The sequence below is a fragment of the Odocoileus virginianus genome, chromosome 19, assembly GCF_023699985.2.
Source record: "Odocoileus virginianus isolate 20LAN1187 ecotype Illinois chromosome 19, Ovbor_1.2, whole genome shotgun sequence".
Taxonomy (NCBI): domain Eukaryota; kingdom Metazoa; phylum Chordata; class Mammalia; order Artiodactyla; family Cervidae; genus Odocoileus; species Odocoileus virginianus.
In genome coordinates, this window is record NC_069692.1 from 23,591,415 (window position 1) to 23,605,025 (window position 13,611).

A 13,611-nucleotide genomic window follows, 5' to 3' on the forward strand; every position below is an offset into this window, starting at 1 on the left:
GGAGTTGTGTCTTTTGCTCCATGACAGGTGTAGTGGACATTCCTGCCTATGTCTTTGTGTGCTTGGGGATGGACCGTGTGGGGAGAAGAAACATTCTGATTTTCTCCCTTCTGTCAAGCGCAGTGACCAATGGTGTGATTATGGTGATCCCCAAGGTGAGTTCTTTTATGTTTTGCTTAGGGAGTGGTTAGTTATGCTGTGACAGTTTGATGGGGACATTTTCAGCTTATGAATACGAAGATGAAATAAGACATAGGGGTAGATTATATATATAATATTTTGAATGTTTTCTTAAAAAAAAACCCATTCCTTCTCTGTTATAATAAGTAGTAGAAAATTTAAGGGAAAAAGAAATGTGGGAGGTGGGGGCAAAGCCCAAAATCCCACTTCTTAGAGTTGGTCAGTGTTGTACTGTGTAAACACGGTAATCTTGAGTGAGGAGAGTAGATTGCACTCTCCAGTGAGCATCATCATCTTAAACTTTTATTCACTCATGAAAGTTCTATCCAGCATCTAGTATGTGCCAGGTTCTTTTCTAGGTACTGAAGACGTGCAGTAAGTCACGTTTCTCTGAGTAAAATGAAGAAAAACAAAATTGAATGAGGGATGGAGAATGACTGTGTTTGGAGGGGGAACACACATATGTACTGTTATTTCATCTAAGGTGGTCGAGGATGATGCGCTTCTCAGAGAATGTGACATTTGATCAGAAATCTGAAGGCGCAAGGGTGTCATGGGGACAGATGAAAGATACTGTGAGTCTTACGTTCAGAATTGTTCCAGTTTAAACAGTCTTGTTTTTCACTGTGGTAGGTTAGTAGTTTCCAGTTCTTAGTGTGCATGTATTTCCCAAGGATCTTGTTTCTAAGAATGAAATTTCTTAGAAATAGTGACATAAACTACTGAAATGACTTCCTCATTCCTGTATTTTGGCAAACTCTTTGGCCTAGAATACCTCTTGCACCCAGAAGAACTCTTCCTTTTTTCACCCCAAATGTTACTAGAACCTGTATTTTCATTCTCAATATAGAAAATATGGTCACTATAACAATTCTTTAAAATAATTTATATTATATATATATAATTATAGTGATTATATTATTATAAAGCCATAGTATGTCAACATTTAGATCAAGGCATTTTAAGTTTTGTGTATTGTTTGAAATCTAATTTAAGCTAACCAGTGACCTCCTTTTATGCTTCACTTAATTATCAGTGAATAATTGGTGAATCAAATGTATTGTGGATTGAAATTTCCAGGTGATTGATACATGTAACTGATTCACATTAGTTAAAATTACTTAAGACTTGGAGGTCTCTGCCACTTTGAGGGAGCTTCATCCACACCTTTTTTGTATGCATTTTTAAGTTGAGTTGATGGCAACGGTCTTTGAGCCAGTGAGGATTTAGGGGAGCCCTAGAACCTTTCATCTCTACAGTGGTTAGGCCCCAGCGGTAATGTGGAAGACTGTAAAGTGGCTGATGGCATTTCTGGAGATAGAGTACTAACCCTTAATCACAAAAATTTCCCCTCTAATAAAACTTCTCTGCAAATGGTAATGTCAACACAATACAATTTTTTTAAGTTCCGTTAATTCATTCAACGAACACTGAATGCAAAGTAATGCAGGTGATAGGTGAGGCTGGCTGCCTTGATACAGGCACCCCCAATCTCAGTGACTTCGCATCATAGACATTTATTTTTTGCTCACAGGAAGTCTGATGTGACTCCTCGCTGGTGGGGGTAGGGGTGGTGAGGGGGTGTTTGGCTCCCTGGGGTCACTGAGGGACGCAGGTTGACAGAGGTGCTGCTCCCCTAATGCATCAGCTCCAAGGTCACCTGGGTCTCAACACCCAGCTGGTGGACGGGGAGGAGAGAAAGGACGGACTGTGAGAAGTCTCTGAGAACCACTTCAGGAAGTGGAATACGTCCAGGGTGACAGCAGAAACTATCTGGGAGGGTCTTATTCCACATTTTCCCTTCCCAATGGCTTTTCTTAATTGGTAATTTGAAATCTCCAAGGCAGAGGAGGCACAGTAAAACTTTTCTCTAAATTTCATGAAGAGGGAAAGCTTTTGCAGACCATGAGCAGAATTTGCAAAATAGATTCAAACAAAAATGAAACTTACTGTTCTGAAAGACACTGGAGGATTAGTAAGTTTTAAGTAATAATTTTAAGGATTTTCTGTTTTTTCTTTTAAAAATGTTACTTGATGACAAAATGATGGTCTATTTTGCCAATATATACATTTTCAGGAATACCATTTTTGGTTAGTGGTGGCAACTATGGCTGGAAAATTTTTCATAGGGGCAGCGTTTGGCCTTATATACCTCTATACAGCGGAGCTGTATCCAACCATTGTAAGGTAAGAGTTACTTATTTTTGTGTTGTTTTCTTATCTTTCACTTATGTGTCATTTCCTTACATTTAGTCTCTGAGTATAAATGCCTTCTTTTTGTAGAAGTATGGGAACTCCGAGATGTGGGAAGATTACATGATGATGCTAATTCTGAATCAGAGGCTTTGTCTATATGTCATTAGCAAGGATATTAGAGAATTTGTTTTGAAATAATGCTGTACTGTCCTAAAACCATTTTAAATCTCAAACACAATTGACTTACACCGACTCAGGGCTAATGTTCTAAGGATGTGTCTCTTGATGTCCTGATGTCAGTTGTGTTAGGGCTGCCGTAACAAAACACCGCAGATTGAGGGCTTCAAATAACAGGGGTGTGTTTTCTCCTGGTTGTGAAGATTAGAAATCTGAGATCAAGGAGTTTGGCATGTTTGGTTTCTCCTGGGGCCTCTCTCCGAGGCTTAATAAGAGGTACTTACTCATGTTGAAGGGCTTCCCTGGTGGCTCAGATGATAAAGAATCTGCCTGCAATACAGGAGACCTAGGTTTGATCCCTGGGTTGGGAAGATCCCCTGGAGGAGGGCCTGGCAACTCACGCCAGTGTTCTTGCCTGGAGAATCCCCATGGACAGAGGTGCCTGGTGAGCTACAGTCCATAGGGTCGCAAAGAGTCGCATATGACTGAGTCAGCACAGCACACTCATGTGGGAAGCACATTCTTTGCTTCCTGCTAGAGATTCTATAAGGTTTCTATAAACAAGTTTTAAAGGAAAGTATATTAAGATATTGTTTGACTTTAAAAAAATTGAAATAGAATGATCCATAGATATAAATCTTCTGGTTTCCCAAATCCCCCCTCCATATTCTAAATAAACTTCAGCTGTAGAAGACTGATGTTCTCCTCAATGTTAGACTGAATGAGTATAGTAAGAGCTTCATCTGCATAGCTGATGAAGACTGCTTTACCTTTCTTTTGTCTTGAATTATCTATGTGTTTGTAAACACTGATATTTCACAGAATGTGAACAGAAATCATGAACATGTGTGCTCAGTCGCTCAGTTGTGTCCGACTCTTTGTGACCTCATGGGCTGTAGCCTGCCAGGCTCCTTTGTCCATGGGATTTTCCAGGCAAGGATACTGGAGTAGATTGCCATTTCATCCTCCAGGGGAAATCATGAACAATTCTTGAAAAATTAAAGTTAGTTTCCAAGTATATTAAGCTGACTTAAGTCTAATTATTTATTCTCTGTGGGGAGGGTGGACGGGGATCTGGGCAGCTGTTCCCTCACTGTCTGTATCACATGTCCCTAGTCTTCTATTCCTGCTGCTGTCTTAATTCTCTCTGTGTTTCCAGGTCGCTGGCCGTGGGGAGTGGCAGCACCGTGGGCCGTGTGGGAAGCATCGTGGCCCCGTTGTGCATTTATCTCTCCAGCGTTTGGATCTTCATGCCACAGGTGTTCATCAATTTATAGAACTTGACTGAGATAGCGGTGAGGCAGAGCAGCTGACTGCCTTCTATATTATTTATTAGGCTCCAACTTATAATTTGGTTTGGGGCTTTCTAGCATCCTCGTTCGGAGAAGGCAATGGCAACCCACTCCAGTACTCTCGCCTAGAGGAGCCTGGTAGGCTATTATAGTCCATGGGGTCGCGAAGAGTCGGACACGACTGAGCGACTTCACTTTCACTTTTCACTTTCATGCATTGGAGAAGGAAATGGCAACCTACCCCAGTGTTTTGCCTGGATAATCCCAGGGACAGGGGAGCCTGGCGGGCTCCCATCTATAGGGTCGCACAGAGTCAGACACGACTGATGCGAGTTAGCAGCAGCAGCGTCCTTGTTAACAGCTCATCAGTTGTTAACTCGATGGTGGTTGCTGTTCCTATTGTTTGTCGATTGCCTTCCCCCCTCTCCCCACTGTCAGCTGTTAATTGCAGCTTGGTCAGCTCAAGTAGGGCCTCTCCTCAATACATCACGAAGCCAGGAGCTCTGGTCCATGGGCTCTGAGCCTATACTTGTCTGTCGGGATCTGCTGGCTGCCTCCCACCCCCAGCCTTTGTGGTGTCTGATCAAGGCCAGTTCTGGAGGCTGCTGTTCCTGGAAGAATCTGGTGGTGTCTGGGGGAGAGGTGTAGGGGTCTGTGGTTTGCAGCATCTCTGAAACTTGAAGGGCTCTTCATGGGCGGGGCTGCCTGCGTGCCTCCTCCTGGCGTTGGCAGTGTGAGCTCTTCACCTGCTGATGAAGCCTGAGGGCGCTTCTGCGCAGTTTGCAGATTTCCTCCTGGCCCGGCTGAGTTTGGGAAGGCACACAGAGCACTGTTACACAACTGGGGCAGGAGGAGGATGGGTGATGGGAGGTGGGGATGGTGGGGCTGCAGTGACTCACGGGCAAGCCCCGGGCGTGGGCCGTGCTGGTCCTCTTCCTCCTCCTCCAGGCTCCCTTTCTGGAACTTCCTGCTTGGAGCTCTCTCTAGGCTGTTCGCTGTCTCCTCTTTCTTTTTCTGATTGCCTCACTCTCCAAGAGCCATCCTGGCTCTTTCCCAATCGCTGTATGGGTAACTGCTCCTGAGTGCTGCCTTCGCTTCCAAGCTGCAGACTCACTAGCCCTGTGGATATCCTCCCTGGGCATCTTATAACTTCACCATTTCCCAAACCCAGCTGGCTTATGTTCCCTCCTCCTTCTGTCTCCACCATGGGGTGGGAGTCCTTGGTCTCCCACATGACACTAGAGTGCCAGCTTTTATCCGCCCCCCCACCCCCCGCCCCCGACTCCTCCCAATCCACAGCACCAAATCCTCCTCGCTCAAAACCTCCCTATTCGCCTGCTTCCGGTCCAGCCCCTCATCACTGCCTGCCTCCCAGGTTCCCTCCCCTCACTTTACACCTACCCCAGCCCATCAGAGTAGTTTGCTGAACCCACAGCTCCAATCCAGCTGCCCCCACCTTCAGAACAAGCCCCAGCTTGGCCTGATCCTCCTGTCCTTTCCAGATTGACCCCTCCCCATCTTCCCTATTTTGTTTCTCCACACACTTCCTGCGCCTCCCCACCCCCACCCTGCTCTCCTTGACACCCTGCCCCACTTCCTCTGCTGGGACATCCCCTCTGCAGAGAATGCTTCTTGCCCACCTCCCCCAAGCTTTCATGTACCTTTTTTTTTCCTTAAGAGAAAGAGACCCCTTTTCCACAGACTTTCTATAACCATACAAGTTAAAACCAGGAAAACTGATGGGGCTAATTGACTAAACCAGGACCCCCTGCTGTGGGAGGAGGGAAGGACAGGCTTCTGGGTGACTGATCAAAACCATGATATGTTTGCTTTATAATCATTTCTTTTCTTTTCAAACTTTAAACTTTTGTGTTCAGTTCAGTTCAGTCGCTCAGTCGTGTCCGACTCTTTGCGACCCCATGAATCGCAGCATGCCAGGCCTCCCCGTCCATCACCAACTTCCGGAGTTTACTCAAACTAATGCCCATCGAGCCGGTGATGCCATCCAGCCATCTCATCCTCTGTCATCCCCTTCTCCTCCTGCCCCCAATCCCTCCCAGCATCAGGGTCTTTTCCAATGAGTCAACTCTTCGCATCAGGTGGCCAAAGTATTGGAGTTTCAGCTTTAACATTAGTCCGTCCAATGAACACCCAGGACTGATCTCCTTTAGGATGGACTGGTTGGATCTCCTTGCAGTCCAAGGGACTCTCAAGAGTCTTCTCCAACACCACAGTTCAAAAGCATCAATTTTTCAGCGCTCAGCTTTCTTCACAGTCCAACTCTCACATCCATACATGACCAATGGAAAAACCATAGCCTCGACCAGATTGGACCTTTGTTGGCAAAGTAATGTCTCTGCTTTTTAATATGCTATCTAGGTTGGTCATGACTTTCCTTCCAAGGAGTAAGCGTCTTTTAATTTCATGGCTTTTGTGTTAGGGTATAGCCTATTTACTATGTTGTGCTAGTTTCAGGTGAACGGCGAAGGGACTCAGCCGTACATATAGGTGTATCCATTCTCCCCCAAAACCCCCTACCATCCAGGCTGCCTCATAACATTGAGCAGAGCTCCATGTGCTGTACAATAGGTCCTTGCTGGTTATCCATTTTAAATATAGCAATGTGTACTATCAGTTCAGTTCAGTCGCTCAGTCGTGTCCAACTCTGTGACCCCATGAATCGCAGCATGCCAGGTCTCCCTGTCTACCACCAACTCCTGGAGCTTACTCAAACTCATGCCCATTGAGTCAGTGATGCCATCCAGCCATCTCACCCTCTGTTGTCCCCTTCTCCTCCTGGCCCCAATCTCTCCCAGCATCAGGGTCTTTTCCAATGAGTCAACTCTTCGCATGAGGTGGCCAAAGTATTGGGGTTTCAGCTTCAGCATCAGTCCTTCCAATGAACACCCAGGACTGACCTTTAAGATGGACTGGTTGGATCTCCTTGCAGTCTGAGGGACTCTCAAGAGTCTCCTCCAACACCACAATTGAAAAGCATCAATTTTTCGGCACTCAGCTTTCTGTATAGTCCAACTCTCACATCCATATATGACCATTGGAAAAACCATAGCCTTGACTAGATGGACCTTTGTTGACAAACTAATGTCTCTGCTTTTTAATATGCTGTCTAGGTTGGTCATAACTCTCCTTCCAAGGAGTAAGCGTCTTTTAATTTCATGGCTGCAATCACCATCTGCAGTGATTTTGGAGTCCCCCAAAGTAAAGTCAGCCACTGTTTCCACTGTTTCCCCATCTATTTGCCATGAAGTGATGGGACCGGATGCCATGATCGTAGTTTTCTGAATGTTGAGCTTTAAGTCAACTTTTTCACTCTCCTCTTTCACTTTCATCAAGAGGCTCTATAGTTCTTCTTCACTTTTTACCATAAGGGTGGTGTCATCTGCATATCTGAGGTTATTGATATTTCTCCCAGCAATCTTGATTCCAGCTTGTGCTTCCTCCAGCCCAGCGTTTCTCATGATGTACTCTGCATAGAAGTTAAATAAGCAGGGTGACAATATACAGCCTTGACATACTCCTTTTCCTATTTGGAACCAGCCTGTTGTTCCATGTCCAGTTTTAATTGTTGCTTCTCGACCTGCATACAGGTTTCCCAAGGGGCAGGTCAGGTGGTCTGGTATTCCCATCTCTTTCAGAATTTTCCAGAGTTTATTGTGATCCACACAGTCAAAGGCTTTGGCATAGTCAATAAAGCAGAAATAGATGTTTTTCTGGAACTCTCTTGCTTTTTTGATGATCCAGCAGATGTTGGCAATTTGATCTCTGGTTCCTCTGCCTTTTCTAAAACCAGCTTGACTATCTGGAAGTTCACAGTTCACATATTGCTGAAGCCTGGCTTGGAGAATTTTGAGCATTGCTTTACTAGCGTGTGAGATGAGTACAATTGTGCGGTAGTTTGAGCATTCTTTGGCGTTGCCTTTTTTGGGATTGGAATGAAAACTGACCTTTTCCAGTCCTGTGGCCACTGCTGAGTTTTCCAACTTTGCTGTCATATTGAGTGCAGCACTTTCACAGCATCATCTTTTAGGATTTGAAATAGCTTAACTGGAATTCCATCACCTCCACTCGCTTTGTCCGTAGTAATGCTTCCTAAGGCTCACTTGACTTCACATTCCAGGATGTCTGGCTCTAGGTGAGTGATCACACCATCATGATTATCTGGGTCGTGAAGATCTTTTTTGTATAGTTCATCTGTGTTTTCTTGCTACCTCTTCTTAATATCTTCTACTTCTATTAGGTCCATACCATTTCTGCCCTTTATTGAGCCCATCTTTGCATGAAATGTTCCCTTGGTATCTCTAATTTTCTTGACAAGATCTCTAGTCTTTCTCAGTCTATTGTTTTCCTCTATTTCTTTGCATTGAGGAAGGCTTTCTTATCTCTCCTTGCTATTCTTTGGAATTCTGCATTCAGATGCTTATATCTTTCCTTTTCTCCTTTGCTTTTCACTTCTCTTCTTTATGTTCCTCATTAATAGAAGATGAAAGAGGAAAAGATGTTTTTAAAAAATAAGCCAAGACACATAGACGAAGATAGATAAATCAATAAAAGCAAACTGCTATAAAAGTCACTAAAACCAAATAAAGATTTTTTTTAAGGACATCCATAAAGATCCATTACGGACTATAAAGTTAAAAGGGATTTTTAATTTTATTTACCAGCTACTCTAATAGTGCTTATTATATGACAAGCTCTATTTTACTTGCTTTACGAAAAGCAGTCTTCATAGAATGTTGTTTTTGTTCAGTTGCTCAGTCGTGTCCGACTCCTTGGGACCTCGTGGACTGTAGTACACCAGGATTCCCTGTCCTTCACTACCTCCCGGAGTTCGCGCAAACTCATGTCCACTGAGTCAGTGATACCATCCAACCATCTTATCCTCCATAGCCCACTTCTCCTGCCCTCAAGCTTTCCCAGCATCAGGGTCTTTTCCAGTCATAAAATGTAGGTGCTGTTTTTGCTATTACTATTTAAATGACATGTTCTGTGCTGTGCTTAGTTGCTTAGTCATGTCTGACTCTTTGTGACCCCATGAACTGTAGCATGCCAGGCTCCTCTGTCTATGGGAATTCTCCAGGCAAGAATACTGGAGTGGGTTGCCATGCCCTCCTCCAGGTGATCTTCCCAGCCCAGGGATCGAACCCATGTCTCACATTGCAGGTAGATTCTTTACTATCTGAGCTACCAGGGAAGCCTTTAAATGACATACTTGGGTTTAAATCCAAATACCATGCCTTTTTCGTAGGTTAAACAAACAGTCCTAAAGGGGATGCAGAGAAACAAGTTCTTCCACCTTGACTCTCTTTCCCCCTTCCCCAGGACCATCTCTGTCATCAGGGTCTTGTGTGTATTTGCAAAAATATTCTGTGACTGTGCTTCCTTTGGATGTTGCAGATGTTGCTTGTTATTTTTAATGAGTAAAAAAAATAATAAATTATTAAATTTCTCATTAAGCTTATTTATGGATGTCAAACTGCCCAGGGAGCCAGTATTTTCCTTCTGAGGAACAGACATGATCATCTAGAAAATACATTTATATTTTTTCTTTCCAAAAGAAGCACATGAGCATTATTCCTTCTGTTGCTTTTATTTTCAACCATTATTTTTTAGTAATCTAAGGGAAAAAGTGGACATCTAATTCACATAATCTTTGTATTCATGAACTCATTTAGCAGAGGTTGAGTGTTGATTTTGAATTAGGCTTCCCGCTAGGTGATAAGGAGCAGGATGAAAGAGACAGCGTTTGTCCTGAAAGATGTCCAGACTGGTGTGGAAGGCAGAGGTCCCAGAAAAGAGGGCTGGGGTAGGGAAATGCTGGGGTTATGAGGTTGCAGGAGAGGGCTACCAACCCCAACTAGGGCCAGAGGAGAAGTTTCCTGCAGGAGGGGTCCTTTCATCTGTGTCTAGAGGGGCCAGTGTGAGTCAGCCGTGTAGAAAAGGAGATAAGGGAACTCCATGCAGAAGCAACAGAAAGGCAAAAACGTAGAGGGGAAAAGAAACATGGCCAGTTTGGGTCTGGGTGCAAGCATTGCTGCTAACACCCAGGGTGGGTTGTGGCTGTCAGGAGGTAAGGGTGACAGGATGCAGGGATCTCAAAGGAGGTCAGCATATCAGACTAAAGGCAGGTTGGAGAAGACAGGATGGAAAAGTGTTACCCCCTGGACCCGTGACAAGTTGGGTATGGTGGAGGGGGGCAGCTGGAGGGGTGGAAGGTTGTTCTCATGGCTGTAGGGACTCTAGGAGGAGGAACAAGGCTGAGGTGGGGAGGAACAGTGCCCTTGAATTGTGGGTGAGGAGCGGGAGGTGCCTGCCTGATGGCTGGGGAGGGTGCAGTGGGGTAGGGGGTAGGGGGGAGGCTGGTGCCTTTACAGGTCTGGAACTCCGAGGACAGCCCCCACGGTGGGGGTCGTGGTACGGACTTGAGAGTCAGCTTATGAAGGGTCGGGGCAAAGGGAGGGAGACTTCAGAGCAAAACCCTGGACACAGTGGCATTCAGCGCCTGATGGGAAGAGGGGTTCAGGGTGGAAACGGAGGGGCAGCAGCAGGGGAGGTGGGGAGGTGACCAGGACCCCAAAGGAGGAGGGGAGGCGAGGAAGGCAGAACAGGACAGCGGCTCAGAAAGGCCGAATGGGCGCATGGCTGTCAGGTTGGGCACCTAGGAATCTGCGGCCTGGGAAGAGCAGCGTCCGTGGGTATTGGGTGAGGGCCATGCTGCTGGGGCGGGGGAGGCGGAGGTGGGCAGGATGGAAGGAGAAGCAGGGACTGCTGTGGAGAAGATGGGTGGGGGCTGCAATGGATGTGGGCTGAGGTGGAGAGTCTCTTTCGCGTGTTTCAAAAGATAGTAATAATGACAGCTACTGTTTGTTGGCTCCTCAACTGTTACTGTTTTAAGTGCCCTAAATGTGTTATTTAATTTAATCCTTTCACTAGTCCTTTGGGGGCAGGTAGTATTATTATTTCCATTTTACATAAGGAAACTGAGGAGCAGAAAAATTCAGTCACCTGCCCAGGGCCACACATGTAGCAAGTACAAGTTCCCAGGCAGAGTGGGTACAGAGGTTGTAAGAGGCTCAAGAAACTTATTTTTACCGAGGGAAACTAGCCAGTGGAAAGGAAAAGATCAGAAGTCTGTGAGAAAGAAGGGAGATCTATTGATGGGGGGAGACCCCACCCCCACCCACACCCCTCCACCACCCACCCCTAGTGAGAAGGTGAGAGGGATCAAAGACTCCTCCTGGCCAGGGGCAGGGAGAGGTGGGATGGAGGGGGTTGTTGGGGTGTTTGTGTGGGGTATCAAGGGCTGGCCATAGGGGTGGGGGACCTGCTTGGAGTGAAAGGAGAGATGCAAGGTTCTGAGTTTGTTCAGTGCCTGACTATTCTCACTACTCACTACTACGCTTGCTCCTTGGAAGAAAAGTTAGGACCCACCTAGACAGCATATTGAAAAGCAGAGACATTACTTTGTCAACAAAGGTCCGTCTAGTCAAGGCTATGGTTTTTCCAGTGGTCACGTATGGATGTGAGAGTTGGACTATAAAGAAAGCTGAGCGCTGAAGAATTGATGCTTTTGAACTATGGTGTTGGAGAAGACTCTTGAGAGTCCCTTGGACTGCAGGAGATCCAACCAGTCCATCCTAAAGGAGATCAGTCCTGAATATTCATTGGAAGGACTGATGTTGAAGCTGAAACTCCAATAGTTTGGCCACCTGATGCGAAGAACTGACTCATTGGAAAAGACCCTGATGCTGGGAAAGATTGAGGGCAGGAAAAGAAGGGGACGACAGAGGATGAGATGGTTGGATGGCATCACCAACTCAATGGACATGAGTTTGAGTAAACTCTGGGAGTTGGTGATGGACAGGGAGGCCTGGCATGCTGCAGCATGGGGTCACAAAGAGTCAGACACAACTGAGCGACTGAACTGAACTGATTCTCACTACCAAGTTAAAAAAGAAAATCCAGTCTTGTCTTGAATTGTCCATTTGATTCTTTTTCTTGTTTAGACTTGTTCAGTGTTTTTCAGACCCTGACAGAGGTCTCTCTTGGGATTTCTATGTCCTTTGCAATATCACTTTAAATTCTGTTACTGTTTCTTGGCTTACTCATGCATTTCTGGAATTAGGTTATTAGTATTTTGCAAAACGAGTCAAGAACTGTCTTCCTAGGTCACATCTGTAACTGATGTGGCCTCACGTCATGTCTCAGTTTGTACTGTATCTCAGAGACTATAAAAGCACCAAATATGCAGATTTATCAGAAAGCCCATGCCTTAATTTATTTTTATGGGCTCTTCTCGGTACTTATTGCTAAAGGAGTTTAAATTATGTAAAGACAAAGTTTTTACAGACTATATCCAGATTTAGTTCTAAAACCCACCCATATCTTCATAATGATCAACAGAGAAGAGATATGCATTAGTTTTCAATGTGATTTGCATTTTTGAAAGCAAACACCTTGGTGGTAGTCTAAAAGGTTGCCTTTCATGTGTCAAAACCTGGAAGGTAAAGAAATACTGAATTTTTATAGGAAATCACTTGGAAACTGTCGTTCCCCCCACACAAAGTAGCAGCTAGTTTCCATTGCCTCTGTTTCCCCCTAAATGCTACAGATTTTGATTCATAGAACTGTTCATTCCTGCATGCATGCATTTATTCAGTCCCCACCATTTGCTGAATGCTGATAGCATGTGCATTACTGGGGGCAGAAGCAGGATTGACTAAGACAGTCCCTGACCATCAAGTCCAAATCCAAGACTCTGGAGGCTGACAAGACAGGGCAAGGAGTTTTTTTTTTTTTCCTCAGTGTAACTCCTAGGACTGTGCCGACAAGAGTAATAATGCAGGCAGTAACTGGGATTTATTGAATAGGTGCTACACGGTGGTTGATGAATGATCAGATTAAGCTTAGTCAATGAATTAAAAGTAACAAAAAAGGTCTTACTGAGAAAAATGCCAGCTGTTATGTCAATTTCAATTCTATAGTCCTCTGAACAAGGTTCAGAAATGATTATTCTCTGAAGGGTACATTTCTTTCTCGATGTCTCACTTTTTTTTTTGCTTCCTTCTAGTTGCTTGTTGGGACTTTGGCCTTAATGAGTGGAGGTCTAACATTCTTGCTTCCGGAAACCCTCAGGAGGCCTCTGACAGTTACTTGGGAGGAGACTGAAAAAGAGAGCAGTTCAGGAAAATTACTTTCCACGACCAGTAATACTGTGTTAGAAAATACCGCAGTGAGGAGCTCTGAGGATTCTAGTCTTAATACATAAACGTGCAGAAGTGCTGTCCAGCATCCAAAATATTGTTTAATGCTTTTGTATTAGAGGAACATTATTCTCATCTCCTGCATGTCATGCATATGTGTCTTTTTAAAGTCTTTGTAAGAAAGTTTTAAAACAGTTGTTTTGTAAAAGTAGAAGAAATAAAACGCAAGACGATGAAAATTCTCTCTTTTTTTAAATACTGCTTTCTTATTGCCACAAAATATTTTTCTGTGTTTGTTCTTCTGTGTCACTAATTCTTGCAGGACTGAGGGACTGCTGCTACATAGCTCCCTTCAGTATTGGGGCCCCCTCCCCCCAACACCTGGACTGTTGACTGGGAGGAGGGGGCATGTGAGAGTGTGTTTCTTTTGACAAAGCCACTTGCCGATTCTATTTGTGATATTCCTTCCTCTCTTAGGAGAATCATAGCTCTAAATTCAAGTCTTATTTTAAAAAATGCTCCATCAAAAAACACTTGTATAAAAA

The 13,611-nt window shown here is 44.7% G+C and overlaps 1 protein-coding gene across 1 annotated transcript in view; it reads left to right on the forward strand.

Annotated features, from left to right (window-relative positions):
• SLC22A16 (solute carrier family 22 member 16) overlaps positions 1-13,611 on the forward strand; it is a 29,386-nt gene extending 15,775 nt beyond the window's left edge. Inside the window, exons 5-8 of the mRNA XM_020890367.2 lie at positions 28-155; positions 2,258-2,367; positions 3,713-3,812; positions 12,934-13,611. Coding sequence (XP_020746026.2) covers positions 28-155; positions 2,258-2,367; positions 3,713-3,812; positions 12,934-13,131 — 536 coding nt within the window. The 3' untranslated portion in view covers positions 13,132-13,611. The remainder of the gene's footprint in view (positions 1-27; positions 156-2,257; positions 2,368-3,712; positions 3,813-12,933) is intronic.